At 33.5% G+C, this 15,705-nt stretch overlaps 2 protein-coding genes and 1 long non-coding RNA gene across 11 annotated transcripts in view; 2 read left to right on the top strand and 1 right to left on the bottom strand.

Annotated features, from left to right (window-relative positions):
• Positions 1–1,742: 1,742 nt before the first annotated feature.
• LOC108199166 (uncharacterized) lies at positions 1,743–2,733 on the bottom strand. Its single transcript, XR_001802297.2, has 2 exons — positions 2,447–2,733; positions 1,743–2,016 (listed from the first exon to the last, which is right to left on the bottom strand). It is a non-coding gene; the product is annotated as an uncharacterized LOC108199166 (long non-coding RNA).
• Positions 2,734–4,201: 1,468 nt separating this feature from the next.
• LOC108197793 (4-hydroxybenzoate geranyltransferase 1) lies at positions 4,202–11,096 on the top strand. Of its 4 annotated transcripts, none has more exons than XM_017365496.2 (5): positions 4,202–4,602; positions 6,840–6,974; positions 7,086–7,179; positions 7,421–7,498; positions 10,508–11,096. In XM_017365496.2, the coding sequence occupies exons 1-4, from the start codon at positions 4,594–4,596 to the stop codon at positions 7,450–7,452; spliced, it is 270 nt and encodes an 89-aa protein (XP_017220985.1). In that variant the 5' UTR covers positions 4,202–4,593; the 3' UTR covers positions 7,453–7,498; positions 10,508–11,096. The 4 variants fall into 4 exon arrangements, with proteins under 4 accessions (XP_017220985.1, XP_017220986.1, XP_063938628.1 ...); XM_017365497.2 differs by lacking the exon at positions 10,508–11,096 and adding an exon at positions 9,625–10,497; XM_064082558.1 differs by lacking the exon at positions 10,508–11,096 and adding an exon at positions 9,002–9,597.
• Positions 11,097–13,778: 2,682 nt separating this feature from the next.
• Positions 13,779–15,705, top strand: part of LOC108199235 (uncharacterized) — a 17,925-nt gene continuing 15,998 nt past the window's right edge. For 3 of the 6 annotated variants that reach the window (XM_064083463.1, XM_064083462.1, XM_017366966.2), the window contains exon 1: positions 13,779–14,070. The gene's annotated coding sequence lies outside the window, so the exon portion shown is untranslated. The remainder of the gene's footprint in view (positions 14,071–15,705) is intronic. The other 3 variants (XM_017366965.2, XM_017366964.2, XM_064083461.1) reach the window with 1 other exon arrangement.

Genomic DNA, 15,705 nt, shown 5'->3' with positions numbered 1-15,705 from the left:
TGTCTCTTTGTTTGTGGGTAATGTATGTCCACTCTAATTTGACATACATTTATTCGTAATAGTAGATGACAATGTGTGCTTATTGTGGAAATTAGCAAATGTTTGGTTTGATGCACCGTTAGTAACACCTAAGCTGGTGTTTTGGGTTTATTAGTAAAGTGGTGAGGAACAACTTTCTTTGGTAAAATTTAGACTTTGTGTTATTGGCGTGTTATGTGTTTTTTTGTTTTGTGTTAATTGTCACCCTTTTATTGGGTTTTATCTTTATTGTATAAATGTAACCCGTTTCTTGTTTTGATTTTAGATTTGGGAGACAAAAGTAATGGGTTAGACTATATTGACATGCCGTTTTTAAATCAAGTTATAGTTTCCTGACTTGGTAAATAGGTATATGAAAGGGAGACAAATACTAATACTTCAGAAAAGTGCAAGAATGTCCCTCAAACCCCATCTTTGTCAGAAGAAGAAAATGAAAGAGCTAAATTACTTATTGAGCTCTTCTGCGTGCACCCATGCTATTGTGTATAAGTTAGTGTAGCTAGTGGCTGGGATAGTTTAATCTGAACTAGTTTGCTTGTTGTTTAAGGAAGTTACTTTAATTTGTGCAGGACAATCAGAAGAGCCTGCTGAACAAGTTACGCGTGGTGTATGATCATAAAATCCTAACTTGGGAGTAAAACAGTAAAAGGGAATATGTCATGGGAGGGGCGAAATACCTGGCCAAAGGCAAGAAGATTGCAGAATAGAGATTTATTGTAAATTTACTTTATTATTCTGCGAGGGATTTGCTAGTACATTATTGTTCTGCGAGGAATATGTCATGGGAGCTTTTATTAATAATGTTTAGATGTTCTCTTCGTACTCTAACTAGAGATCTATTATGGATAGTACATTATTGTGCTTGTTTTATGCTGTTTGGAAATTGGAACGACAATTGATATTTTACAAGTTAAATGTACTCAGGACAGTGGTTCATTATTAAGAAAAAATCTTGTTGCCTTCTAGGAATTCATACCTCGTCAAATCTTACTTCTGTCGGTGTCTTCCTACTTAGTATTGTTGCTTGCTAAGTATAGCCTCACATTTGTCCAAGGCTTCATACAACATATTCACACCCGTTACAACAACACCAATAAATGGTTTGAGAAGACAACAATGAAACCTCACCTCACTTCATTAGGGGCTATCTGTATCACAATATTAAGTATAATAAAAAAAGGGAAATAATACCAATTAGAAGGACTACTGACAGCGAGCAAGTATTGTTTCCCTTGTTGCTGATATTAAGTGGTATTGTTTACCTTTTAAGTGCTTTTGTTTCCCTTTTCATTTCTATTGTTTCCCTCCTTTTACTGGTAGTAATTGGTATTGTTTCCCTTCTAATTGCTATTGTTTCCCTTCTAAATGATATTTATTGGTATTGTTTCCTTTTCAATTAGTATTGTTACCCATTTAATTGGTATTGTTTCCCTTTCAATTAGTACTGTTACCTATTTAACTGGCATTGTTTCCCTCTTTCATACTAGTTGTGATAAAAGAGGACAGTTATACAAACCAATCAAACATAATATCTCGCAACTCTTATAAGCAGTCGAGGTGTTTTTGAGGTATATGGAAGCAGTAATTGTTGTCGACCAAAGTGGCGACACGTATAAGTGTGGTGACAACACAGACAAATGCAGTTCGAATATAAGACTTACAAATGAAGGATTGTTCACTGAAAAAAAAAATGACAACAGAAATAACTCCAATATAAGTAATTTACTTCAAAATGAAGTTTACAATGCATCCGTTTTTTTGGGTTCAGGGCATGTCCTAGCATTGTGGCGTACAAGATGGCCACAGTTGCTGCACTTTCTTTTTTTTTCCCATCTTCTTGAGATAGTTCTCAACTGCTTTTGATTCGACTACCACAACCCTTGTTCCGGCTTATGTCTGGATTTTGGACAATTACATCAGCAACAAGAGACGAATCCTCAGATTCAAAACTCTCAACGTGCGGAACAACTTCATCACCTGAAGGAATTTAACAATTTGACAAAATAATAACTTTAGACTAATAAAAAAATGACACACCCAACAACATACGTTTCATTGTAGTACAGAGCTTATTGGTGTGCCCTTGTTCTGTAAACAATAATGTATACACACTTTTGAGGCCACAGGAGACAATAAACAAAAAAAAGATAAGAAAAAATCCAAAATTTTGAACATGATATTAGAGGCCAATCTATTTGAGAAACAAAACTACAAAGGATGAAACACCATAAATCTTTAAAACACAACAACCATTGTTCTTTACAACGAGTGATAGTCAAAACCATTGCAAATACCTAATTATAACTCTAAATTTCAGATTCAATTACGACAACTACAAAATATGCAATAATTGACAACACCAACAACCTACTATATTAAATTGAAGAACAATCGATGATAAACGTACCTGATTTTTCTTCTCGAATAGTCATCTCTAGAACAACAAGATGCGAACTCAGAGAGACAATAATATCTAGGGGGACAATTCGGAAAAGAGGAGAGCAAACCGCTGCGAGCAACATAAAAGGAAGGTATTTCAGGGAGACGATTCCCTAAACACGGGCTCCACGAAAAAACTACCTCCTCAATTAGCGCTGTATACTGTTGCGAGTAGTTTATACCCCGTATTGACAGTAGCGTATACACATGTATATGTCTATATATTTTTTTTAATTATTAAACAGAAATATACAAGCCGTAGGATGAAAGCCATATGAATGGTCAGGATGGAGGACTCCAATACTCCAAGTATTTGAGGACTCCACAGAACTTTGACTCTATATTTGGATACATAGAAAAGTTATATTTTAAATTTGAGAATCGTATTCAATTATTAGGTCGTCTCTGAAAATTAGCGGTTTGAAAAAAATTAAAAATTTGTGGTGGTGTTAATAGTTAACGAATTGAAATATAAATTTAGCATCAAAAAGATAACTTTCAAAAAGTTAGTTTGATGAGTTTTTTGGGTTAGAATTTTTTATATTATCATCATTTATTTATTAACATCTGGTGATAATTATTAAATTTTAAAAATTATGAACCAATAATTAGGTAGCGTGACACTTTATTCACAGCAATAAAGGAAAAAGTTTGAACTTAATTTTTCCAAATTATTGGGTGATATTATCTTATTAAAAAATAATTAATTTTTTTATATTTTTTATAATATAATATATATTTAAAAGTAATAAATTTTGTTAAGTGAAAACTATAGAGATTTAAAATTAAAAAGAGAATGTTTAATTTTTAATATGTTATTGTAACATAAAAACTAAAGTTCAGTGGAGTACAAATATTTTTTGGAGTTTTGGAGGACAAACAATCTGCCGTCCATTTTCTAATAATCTTGTGGTCCAGATTAAATTGTTTTTTATTTTTTTTTCAAAACAGCCGTATACTCTACGTATTTGATTGGATTAGATACATGCGTATTAAAATCAAACATAAAAGCATTCACGACATTCTCTCTATGCATTAACCCAGGCAACAAGTCCTACAGCAGGACACCGTAATTGGGGAAATCGGAATCACCTAGAATATTAGAGTACGGAGCAAAACAATGGCATGCAACCACCAAAACACAATCCCAATTTACAGAATATACTCAAAGCACACAACATTGAGCAGAACAATATACCCACATCATAAACTACCTTGATAGTGTCGAAAAGCAGCACTTTGTTTACATGCAACAAATTTAAGGGACAAATCAAGTGTGTTTGTGCAGAACACCATACCTCCACTCATCATTCGACTGGTTCTGCGCTTCTTCTCCGCTCTTATCCTACGATTTCAACTTTTTTTTTTTTTTTTTAACGTAGAAACCCGCAGCCGCTACCCTTCGGATGCGCACTGGGTAAACCCACGAGCGAGGACAAAATCCCGCACTTCGTGTAACTGCAAATATCGGGAGTGGGTTGCGGGATTTGAGTGAAACCGTGATATACGCATACGCCTCTTTTGTGTATTTTCCTCTTTTAAAACTGTTAAAAAAAAAGGACATTTGATTAAATGGCATCCGTAGGATCAAAAACCATCCAACGGTTAAAACAATGTGCTCCAAGTACTCCATTTATTTTGTACTCCAAGGAGCCAAACTCATATAAACATATTTAAGAAGTAAGTAAATCGTACTAAAAATATAAAATATAGAAATATGAAAATTAATGTCCTCACTTTGCAGCAACTTTGCCTTGTGGTCTCCAATTCCAAGCTCCTACAAATAACCCGACCCGTTTGATCTCCCCCAATTTTAAACCCTAAAAACCAAACTCACTTTTGTTCATAATCTTTCACTACAAATCTATTCAATTCAGTCAACACACACTCTTTCCCTCCCAAATGCTGCAGAACATTTCACATTTAGAGATTTGAATTGCACCCAATTGATGAAAATGCTGGTAGATCAACGTTGGGGAATGTGGGAAAAAAGTGAATGTGAAAAAAAGTAGAGGTGTTTCTTGGATTGATTTGTATTTGCCCGAAACAAATTGTGGGTTATGCACAGTTGGCCAGGTCGGATTAGCCTGTTGGGACTTGGTTACTTGAATTGCCATGAATGTGGTATGCACCCTTATTATGCGTTTATAAATATTCAAAAGATTGCAATTTTATTAAGTATAATGTTTGTCATATGTCAAAAAGATTGCAGCTTTGTTATGTACAATGTGTTGGCTTTGTTGTAAAGATCGCAAATTTATAGTAACGTATTTGGTGTATTGGAAAATTTGTAACTGACAATGAGGGTTAAATATCGAAAGGATTGAAACTTTAGTGTGCACAATTTGTTATATATGATGAAAATTTGCAACTTTATAATGCATTTGCTTTTTGATATGGTAGTTGAGACCTTGATACTTGTGTGTTGTATCAAACGTAGGAGGGATGTGTATTGGAACTTTTGTAGGTTCAGGTACTAATTGTTTAGGTTTTTGGATGTATTATGTGAGACCTTGGTACAGTTGGTAACAAAAAGGTTGCAACTTTGTTACGTGTATTGTGTTATATATAAGTTGTGTTATCTTATGATATGGCATGAGAATATTATATACTAGTGTTGTTTTATACTGATAGATTTAAGTTTATGAATATGCTGTTGGATATTGAATAAGCTTAGGCGGATTTGTGGCATTTATAGGTTTAAACGAGTCCCCGTTCATAACGGTGAGTCAAGTGAGACATTTGAGTTCAATGAGTGACCACTTTGATATAAACCCCTATTTTTATGTACACACCATGACTGGATGCTTGCTTGGTGTCATATTCTATTGTGATTAATAAACGTTAATAGAATCCGCAATAGATATCAAGCACTTAATGTTGGTATGAATTAATTATGAGAAAAAATGCCACTATACGTATTTAGGAGACCTACCCAAGTGTGTAGTATAATTTTACTGACATAGTTGTAGTTATGTGATTGAATCCTGATTTTACAAAAACGCCCTCCTTGCATTCACATTAAAAATCATTTATATCTCATCTAGCTTAAATGAGGTACGTACTTAGGAGTATCAAGCCCATTGAATATTAAAAAATATTACAATTTTTAAATATTACAAAATAAATATGTTTTAAATCAATTTACTAGAAGTCTAGCCGTCTAGGGCATTCCACCATGTTTACACCAAAATTTGGTTTTAAAGCTATGACAATTTAAACTGACCATTCGACACAAGTATGTCAATCCCTCTTATGCATCAAGACTGTAGTAGTTTGGTTACACCTTTAATAACTTTCAATTATTTGAACGAGTGTGAATCTCTCTCGATTGTTAACATTCTCTGATACCCAATGATGCTCCCGCATACTATAGAACTAGGTTCTGATTAATATTGCTTAATCAAGGGCTGATTTCCCATGAGCAACAGTTTCTGTTAATTCCCGAATTTACTTTAACTTATCAACTTTACCAGGCACTATCTCATTGATTCATTGACATTCCAATTGACGCGGAAGTCACTAAAAGTTCCTAACGACTTGAAAAACAAGAAAACCAATAATATAATAACAAATAACAAATGATATAATAAATGCAAACATGTCTTAAAATCAACTAAATGATCTAAATGCACCTGAAAAACTTTATATGAATATGAATATATGATACATCATCAAGGAAGAAAGTATTTGTTTTTCAAATTTACTTATTCCGGTGTGGTCACTTACACAAATTTGAATACCAACACACCCTACGTCCAGTGAGGCTCGAACACCTGACCTTTGGTTTTCTTACTTTAAAAGTGCTTTGTCTGTTTCTTGATATTAGTCTTTATGTAAGAAATTGTTAGTATAAGGTACTATAGTGGCTTAAGTCAATTGAACATGGTCTTTTATCTCAAACTAGTTGGTCTATGTTGTATATAAATCACAAAGTGACTAAATATATTTCTTTACCCTTCAGATGACATTTTACATGTCATATTATTTACTACATGTGGCACATACCAATTAATTTTCTGTTTGATTATATATCCTGAAAATTATGTGCGATTGTAGACTTCCTGGACATTTTTCTTGAACTAGGAACATTTCAATTAGTATTATATTAGTGAAAGCTGATATATATAATATATGTGCATCGGTTATTGTGGAGTTCCATATATTCTTAGTATCTGTGTGAAGGAAATAGGTGACTAAATGAAGTACTTAATATTGATAAACATTTAAATACACATGGACAGGCACACATATATATCTTGTTATTGCTAGTATACAAATTTCTTGGTTTATTAATATGCAGTCAATCATGTACTGGAGGGAAAATAAACTAAATAGCTATTCTGTTGCTACTTGTCTAGGACAAAGAAGACAATTTGAAAGTCGGTGTTAAATCTACGGCTCTCCAGTCTGGAGATTCCAAAAAGGAACGGGTTAGCGGTTTTGAAACAGCTTGCATTGGTAGCCTTGTTCTTAGTGATTTAATGCTAATATTGGTAAGATTATACTTTAGTTACTTACTCAGAACTAGCAGCTTGGTAATGGTATACTTGTGGACTGGTGAAATATCAATTTCCTTTTTCTTTTCTTTTTTTGTATGAGAGCAGGAGGCCATGCTTCATATTTTTAACGGCTACCTCTGGCCCATTCATGGCAAATTTGGAATGTTGACCTATCATCTCAAGCTGATTGTAACCGAAAGTGAGTTTATCTACAAAAGAATCTTGTACTCTTATGAGTTCAATAAGCAAACAGCTTGTATGAATCTATATAGTAGTATTACAAACCAAGAATGGGGAAATGACAGAACTTCAAGGTCACCAATTCCTCATTCTTGTGGCATTTTTTATTTGTGTCTGGGGTTGTCGGCATAAATTTGATATAAGGAGATACTTATTTTAGCCAATTTTGCAATAAAATTTGCTCTTTTTCTTGTTTTTAGGTTTGTATCTGATAAATGGTTTGCTGCTATGATGTTCAGCAGAATATTTTTTGGAAGACTAATGTCATGAATTATAAGGTACTTTTTAAGCTAAATATATTTGGTTGACCAATGCTGAAACTGAAATTTCTGTACTAGCTAGTGGGGCCCCAAAACTAATTTACAGCTAAGATAATTTGTGGTAGTGCATGTATTGTTTTGCTTAGTATGTACATTAGAGACTTATTTGCTCACCGCTTTCTGAACACATAGCTTTTGACCAATGATGAAGTCTCTTTTCTCTCTGTTTATACAGGGGAAAGTTTTATTAGCCTAAGTGTCTAATAATGATATAATGTGACTTTATAACCTCCCACACTCTAGAGCTTACTGTAGTTATGCCGCTCCTTCACTTTCTTGGGCACCCTCAATGTAATCTTAACAGAAATGGGCATGCGTGCAACTTTGCAAATGTGGTTATAACCTATTCTGGCTTGCGAAGTAAAAGAAAATTTAAGAAGGTCAGTTGGGAAAAACACAAGACATACAAGGCATTGTTATTGGCGTACACAACTGAAGAAACTTTGGTAAAAAAAAAAATCAATGCCGTACGCCCTTTAGAGTGGCATCAAGATAGAGGAGGTCAGTACTTGGGAAAATAATGAATTGAACTATGAAAAGGTAATCTGTACACTTAGTTGGAAAATTTCACTTATAATAGTAGAAGTTTCTTTTATTAAATTTCAATAATTTAATTTTTCTTCGTATCTTAGAATTGTATTAAGCATATAGAAAGAATTTATAAAATAACATTTTTGATAGTGTATTTCCAAATATTTTCAACCCTTTAAATAACATATTTGTAGACATTATCTTTTCAAATTTTTTATCTTGAACAAAAATAGGGACTCCATGTATTTATTCAAAACAAAAAACACAAAAAAGTATTATGTAAAATTATGTTTATTAGGCCCATGAAAATGAAACTAAATATTTAGATAATTAATTTGGTTCTATTTTCAACTTAACTTTTTCTTAACCACTAATAATATTGATATATAAAAGCGTGCATCTTTAGAATAAATTATCTTAAAGATTTTATTTGAAATACTAATTAATTATACAGTGGTTTATATCTAATAAAAATAAATATAGGAATAATTTTGATACACAATTTTTGGATAAAATGAGACATAAATCTAACCCTCCCCAACCTATGGTACACATACAAACAGGGTTTCCTGTCCATTTATCACATGCAATCTTACTGTGTACGCCAATAAAAATGGTGTACGTGGCGTCATCTGTCTATACGCCAATTTGCATGGCATAAGACATTGATTTTTAGCCCAAAATATCTTCAGTTGTGTACTGGCGTACATGTCTTGTTTTTTCTGAATTGAGTTCCTGCTTTTTCCACCGAAATAGGCTATTAGGGTGCCCAAATTTGCAAAATCACATTCAAGGTGCCCATATCCATAAAGATGACATTAGGGTGCCTAAGAAAGTGAGGGAGCCGTAGTTATGGTGATATAAGGATTAAAGAACATGTCAGAGACATCATTGACGTGAGAATCCCATGTTTTATGTGGAAGCGTGCAGGTTTTTGCAAGCTTTAGAGAGTAAAATATAGGCTAACCAACTGTCTAGCTTGGGTTTGGCCAGAATGGATTTAAATGATAGTGTCCATTCTTTTGTCTATTGTTTTGCATAACTTGGTACTTGCTACTAAGATTCGTTCCTTTCCAGTTTTACCGATTGTTCATTGCCTTGTACCACCTTTGTTCCGAATTAGTAGTCTGCTCTGACCATTTTCTGGTCAATTTGACTGAACTTTACATATATCATATAATTGAACAATACTATAAACATTATATAAATAAAAAGTATATGTAATCTTCTTTAAAATGTATTTTTTTTTTAGTCTTTTTTACAATTATACAAGAGCAATTTGCGATTTTCAGTCAAAAATCAGTCAATCTGACTACTAAAAGTTAAATGTGGATTACTATGTTGAAACGGAGGGAGTACTTTTTTCTTCCCAATTGTAAGAATAAAATTTTGCACTCTAATTTGCTCTCTCATCTTCTTCATTTTTCTGTGCACCTCTTAGTTCAGTTATGGATTATCATTTTAATCCTTCCATATTCCTTTCACCCAACCAAGCACAACATAAGTACATCTGACCTTGCGCAACTTATGCACTAGTAAAAGAAATCATGCAGGCTGTATGGATATTTTTTGTTGGAATGGGAATTGTTTGTGAAGCATGTCTTTAAAGATGTTATGAAAATACCAAAGATTGATATAATCCAGCAGTCCACCACAATGAAGAGAGGGCAGATGATCAAATGTTGCTGATTATATAAGGGAGAGACACTGATTGAATAAGCTTGGTAGCGGGAGTGCTTGTATTTAAGGTGTAATCAAATGTTGTAGCCTGTTAAAGACTCCTTGAAAGAGTTCTAGACACCCATGATTGCTAATTAAAACACAGTTCATGTAAAAAAAACTAAAGAAGTAAAGACAAAGGTTAATCATGTCTTCTGAGTTTTATTGTGACAGGTCTATTGGTAAAGGTAATTCTGATATACAATTTTATATATTGATTTAAGTTCCTGAATATTAGAATGTTTAAATCTTTATCAACAGATCAGGATATCAGTTAACTACAAAAATTTCAAAATTCTAATATATTTATTTTTAACATCATTTGGTTTAATTACATTGGATATGGCCTCTTACTTGTATACCAAACTTTATCACTAAAGTAGATATATGGGTTCCGATTTTTAATTGATTAAAAGTTTCTACTATACGTAACCCTATATGTGTGTAGTGAATAATTTCCCCCGCTACGAGATCATATGCTAAAAAGAAAGTTTGTAGTAAAGCTAGAAACAGAAGGATAAGTTTGTGTAGAACTGTGAACCGAATGCTCCTTGCAATGAAACTCCGCCGCTCTTCCACTTTATTGTGTACGGGCTGTTTCTTGTTTTTGTCGAAAACTGTAACTACTTGTTTAGTTTTCACATGATGAATAACTACAATATGAACACATCATTGTTATTTTTTCCAGTTCTGATACTTCTTTTGAATTTTGGTCAGGCGCTGGGCTGTGTTATCTTTGTAAAATGTAAGCTGATAAACAGATTCCAACTGTCTACACTGCAGAAACCGGCTCAGATTTCAGAACTTAAAGCTGTTACTTCATGTCTATTCTGGACAAACCCTCAGCCTGAATCTCAGACTCACATGTTTCAGAACCGACTTGCATTTGCATTGAGGTCGCGAAGGAAAGGGGCGGGAAAAACTTATGAATAGCACTCCCAATGAAAAGCTTGTTTTGTAATGATGTCTAGAACATTTCTCGTTGACTGACTAATCTGTCCAATATCGAAGCTGATAATTTTACTAATTTCTTAGGAAATCAGTTAGCTCTTGGAACCATAGATGATTGCAATATCCATTGGTTTTTTCATCAAGCAAATAAATGTAAAGGAAGATATAAAATTTTTGGAAACATCTTTTGGCTTCTTAGATGTTCTCATAGTTGAGCTCTCTCTCACTGTGGTTGTTATTCGGCTGGCAGGTACCAACTAGGCAACTACCAAGCACATAGTTTAGGATTCTTGGTGCTGCAGTTTGTAAATGGCTTGTATTCAATGAACTAGTTAAACTTGTCCTTTCAACTTTACCGCACATCTCAAATTCTCTTTTTGAACAAATGTTGTTTTCATATATTATTATGTATAGAACTGAAATTTAACTGGAATTGTAATTTAATCGAAGCTAGACTGCAGGGTCGTAAATAAACACCGTCATTTGTAAACAAAACTCAAAACTTGAGTTTGGCTCATTTAAGTGAGTTCGGTTCTCTTTGTTAATTTAAAAAATCTGATTCTGGACATGAAAATCTATTTGACTCGTAAAGGAACATGTGCCAAGTTTTTTACTTGTTCGGCTCAAGTTTGAATAGTTTACTTTAACATTTAAAATTTTAAAAAATATGAATAATTTTAAATATTTTAGGCCGACAATGTTAGATTGTTATCCATTAAAAATTTAACATGAGAGAAGGTGCGTTTTTCCCGGTCCTCTCGTACTAGGTAAAGGTCCTCTCAATGCTCTAACGTCCAACCCAAATAATTTTATACCATCACTTGAAGAATCCCCCAAGGCTCGACATATTCAGGAGGTAAATCGTACCATCACTTGAAGAATTCCTAAAACCCCCACATTTCCTTTGCCCGTTAGGTAGGAGGATAGCTTACAAATTGACTTGGACAAAAAGAAATATTTTTTTTTTCCAAATTTTGGATTCGGATCGGGTTCGAATTAGATTTTATATTTCAGATCGAGAAACTTAATATCTAAATCCAAAAATGCTTAGCTTTAAAAGTTAAAACTCAAATTCAAGGAATCAAGTTCAGTAATTTCAAAATTTCCAGTTTTAAATAGATTATCAGCGGGATTGAATTAATTTGACATTCTTAAATGTCTCTTGTAAAATTATAATTATATTTTACGAGTTGGGATTGGTCGAGTGAAAAACACGTGAAAATTTTCTTTGACTCGAGTGTATAATTATTATGATAGTGTGATAATGATATGGATGTAAATTACAAGATTACGAAACATATTTATGAACGAGGAAGGGTTGAATAAAATTTATACACGAGTTGTTTATGGATAATTCGATTTTGTTCAAACTCGTCTTGAGTTCATCTCGACTCGAATTGTTTGAGAGCAAATTCATTTTCGATTCAATCTTGAACATCATTTCTCATTCAGTAAGAAAATTCGGATTAATTTAATTATATTAGAAAAAAATTAAATCATGATCATCTTAAATAAAAATCGGCTCGACTTGTTTGTTTACTGCCCTACTTAGACCCGGGATCATTGTACATGGGTTTTGTTATACAAAATAAAAAGCATGTAAGTTGTAAAAACAGTATAGGTTCAGTTGACTGAATAGGTTATTAATAATTTCATCATTTTATTTTATGTCTTCATCTTGGATTTCACCCTTAATCATATTTTTTCAATTAAATTAAATTATTACATGTGACAATTAGTCTTTTTTGAAATAAAAGTATTAATCTAATAATAAAAAGTCATACGACATCTACACTAATGATCGAGTCGAACAAACAGTAAATTGCAATCGCCTGTTCTCATAAAGACATAAAAAGACAGTTAAACGATATTTTGAAAAAAACGTATATACAAATACAAGTACCCGATTCATGCATACTCGTTGAATTACTGGTACCCTCTTCATAATGCCCTGATAGAGATATCGTTTGAGCTATCGAACAAAACGACGATTCCATACAAACTTTCATCGCCAAATCAATACCCCGCGCTTACAATTAAGAAGCGAAAAACAAAACTCTCACTAGGGAGAGAAAACAACGTTAAATCTGAAGCAGAACCACAGAAACAAGAGAAATTGGACTGAAAATCCACCCGCTTGAAACAGAGAAGAAAGACAACGAAATCTCCGATGGTTTCAGATCTAAGAATTCTCTCGAGAATAGATCCGGAGTAGAACCACAAAAACAAGAGAAATCGGACTGAAACTCACCCGTTTGGAAGAGAGACAACGAAATCTCCGATAATTTTAGATCTAAGTTTCTCGAAAAAATGTATTATTGTCCATTCACATTATTGAGCCTCTCCCTTAACCCTCATTCTCTCTGGCCTCTCTCTTGTCGTAGCCACTTGGGGTTTCCATTGATTTTCACTGGTGGAAAGCCCCGAATCACTTAATTGTTTTGTTTTTCTTCTTAGTTTTTAACTATCAGTCTTAAAATATGGGATGATAAGAGATGAATTTTTATCATTGACTTTCACCTTCTTTTTTACCGATCTGATCTTCTCAGCAATTTTATGATCGATAATCAAGCGGATACAAATAATACAATGCTAGTAAATTCATGTTCTTTTTATAAAATTGAATGGAAGGAATTCAATATGATCCCGACAGAACAAATCAAATATAGACAGTCATATTAGTATTACCAAAAATCAAACCACTATACATATAAAACAATTATCTTCAGAACTATGTTACAATAACACAATCTCACATAGGTTCACACTCTCATTTATTACCATGACAAATCCTAAGACCCATGATCAAACCAGCCCCTCTGCAACCATTTTCCTTCGAACCAGTGTTAAAAAATTTCAGACAGTTTGAAGATGATGTGCAAGAAAAATTCAACAACAGTGAGGCTCTTTGGCATGAGATCACCCAATCAACCAATCTTTCAACACACAAATAAAATAACTACACGTTGCAAATTTCATGTCTATTCAACATGCAAAGTCTTTTATGCCCTTATCACTCGTTCAAAAACTCACACGTTTTGCTCTCTTCCCCCAAAAGGCCCTCTGCTTAGAATTTGTAAAGCCACACACTCACACACTCAACTCCTCTCTCCCTGTGTAAATCTCTCTCTCTCTGTTTTTATAATTTTATACACGACCCTTTTTTGTCCTTATCATTTCTGACAACCCCTTCACCTGAATCCACACATACAAACACACACACAAATATTATTTTAGTGGGTTGAAAATTCAAGAACTGGGTCAAAACCCTAGGGTTATGAAGCAATATCCACCCAGTTGGTGATTATTCTGTCTCTGAATGGAGGGAGGTACAATCTTTACACTTTCCTTATTTAGTACTTTTTCAATTCAGCTTTTAATTTGCTGTTTATTTCCTAAAGTTTGCACCGTTATGTGTTCTTGGATGTGTTAAGATTGCATTTTATGTGTCAAGTGGGTGTGGATGTTTGGGATAGCGTGTGTTTTACTGTTTAGTTTAATGGTTTGCGTGTTTGCGGAGAAATTTTAAGCTGGTTTGATTTAATTGCGGATAAAACCTAAAGTTTATTATTTTTGGGAGTATGTGCTAAAGATGGCGTTTTTATCATTGATGTGCGTGGGGATGAGTTAGAATAATGTGTGTTATACAAGGTAGAGTAGTTAACAAGGACTGCTCTTTGTGTTCTGTTTTTAGGGATGCTATTTGCTGATATATTTGTAGGATAAGATTTTTTGTTATTTGTGTGTGAGGGGATGATGATTGAGCTAGGGAACGGCATGATTATGACCTTTCTGCGTTTTCGGGATGCGCCTGAAATTCTGACTTGAATTTAGAAAGTGAAACTTCACTGGAGTGTGGATGTGGGGCACTACTTGGTGTAAGGCAACGTGGAAACTTTAGTAAGTTAAGAATGTACACTTGTGAGTGGAAAAATCTTAGGGACTGGAAAAGATGATCTTAGTTTGGGACTAGGATGTAGAGCACGGGAAATGAGCATGCTTGCATAATGTGGGATTCAGCTTATCTAAAAGATTTGAATATGGGTGTAACAATGACGCAGTATTGTTATAAATGGATTATTAGGAGGTTATGATGTGGCAAAAAAGTTGCGTTAGATCTGTCTTCTGCTGTTATTGTAGTTTTATACATGAAGGATGTTGTTTAGTAACATATACCTTGTAGGAATTATCGCATTCTGTTAGCTTTTCCTGCTACTTAAGCCATAGGATTTAAACAATGAGTAAACCACAGGCAGGTGACTCTGCACCATATGGTTGCATTAGCACTTCACAGAGAACAACTAAAATGAACAAGATATCCCCAATTTGAATAATATGAACTCCTAATAAAAGTATTTGAATTATATTCTCTATGGTGATGGTTTACCATGTACTCTACTCTGTGTAAGCCCCCATTTTCTTTTGAAAAAAGTTACATAATCTCAAAGTAGAATTTTGTGGGTCATGATTAATGCTTGTGCCATCACACAAGCTATTACTGATTTCATGCATATGCAGGTTTCTATGCCCTTCCTATTATTAGTGTACATCATTCGCTAGTAGTGTACATAGGTTTCTTTATCCGTTCAATATTATTCTTATCTTCAGTGTACATCATTTACTAATGAAAAATTGAGGTAGCTTTTTGGCTTTATAAAATTCTTGGTCTCCTTTAATCTGATTTTTTCGTTTTGAGAGTTGACCTTTCTTTTTATGATATGGAGGCTGGAGCACATCAAAATCTGTTGTAATCCTGAATATGTCAAGTTTTTTTTTGCTAAATCTGAATATATTGTTCTCTCGGGAAACAGACTTTCTAAGTATCCAAGTTAGTACACTTTTATTTGCTTCAGTGTCAAGACGAGTTAGAGATATACTGTTTCAAATATTACAACTTGAGTTTAGCATTTAGTGAGTACTAGCAAATTGAAAAATGATTTACTCTGTTCTGTTTGAGTGTGCAC

Source organism: Daucus carota, chromosome 8 (assembly GCF_001625215.2).
Source record: "Daucus carota subsp. sativus chromosome 8, DH1 v3.0, whole genome shotgun sequence".
Lineage (NCBI taxonomy): Eukaryota > Viridiplantae > Streptophyta > Magnoliopsida > Apiales > Apiaceae > Daucus > Daucus carota.
This window is presented reverse-complemented; position numbering and strand designations above follow the sequence as displayed.

What these genes read in the sequence shown, in the direction of transcription:
- LOC108197793 (XM_017365498.2), top strand. An exon ending in GTGATTTAATGCTAATATTG is followed by an intron (nt 6,975 to 7,085) that starts GTAAGATTATAC and finishes GTATGAGAGCAG; the next exon opens with GAGGCCATGCTTCATATTTT. An exon ending in CAAGCTGATTGTAACCGAAA is followed by an intron (nt 7,180 to 10,507) that starts GTGAGTTTATCT and finishes AATTTTGGTCAG; the next exon opens with GCGCTGGGCTGTGTTATCTT.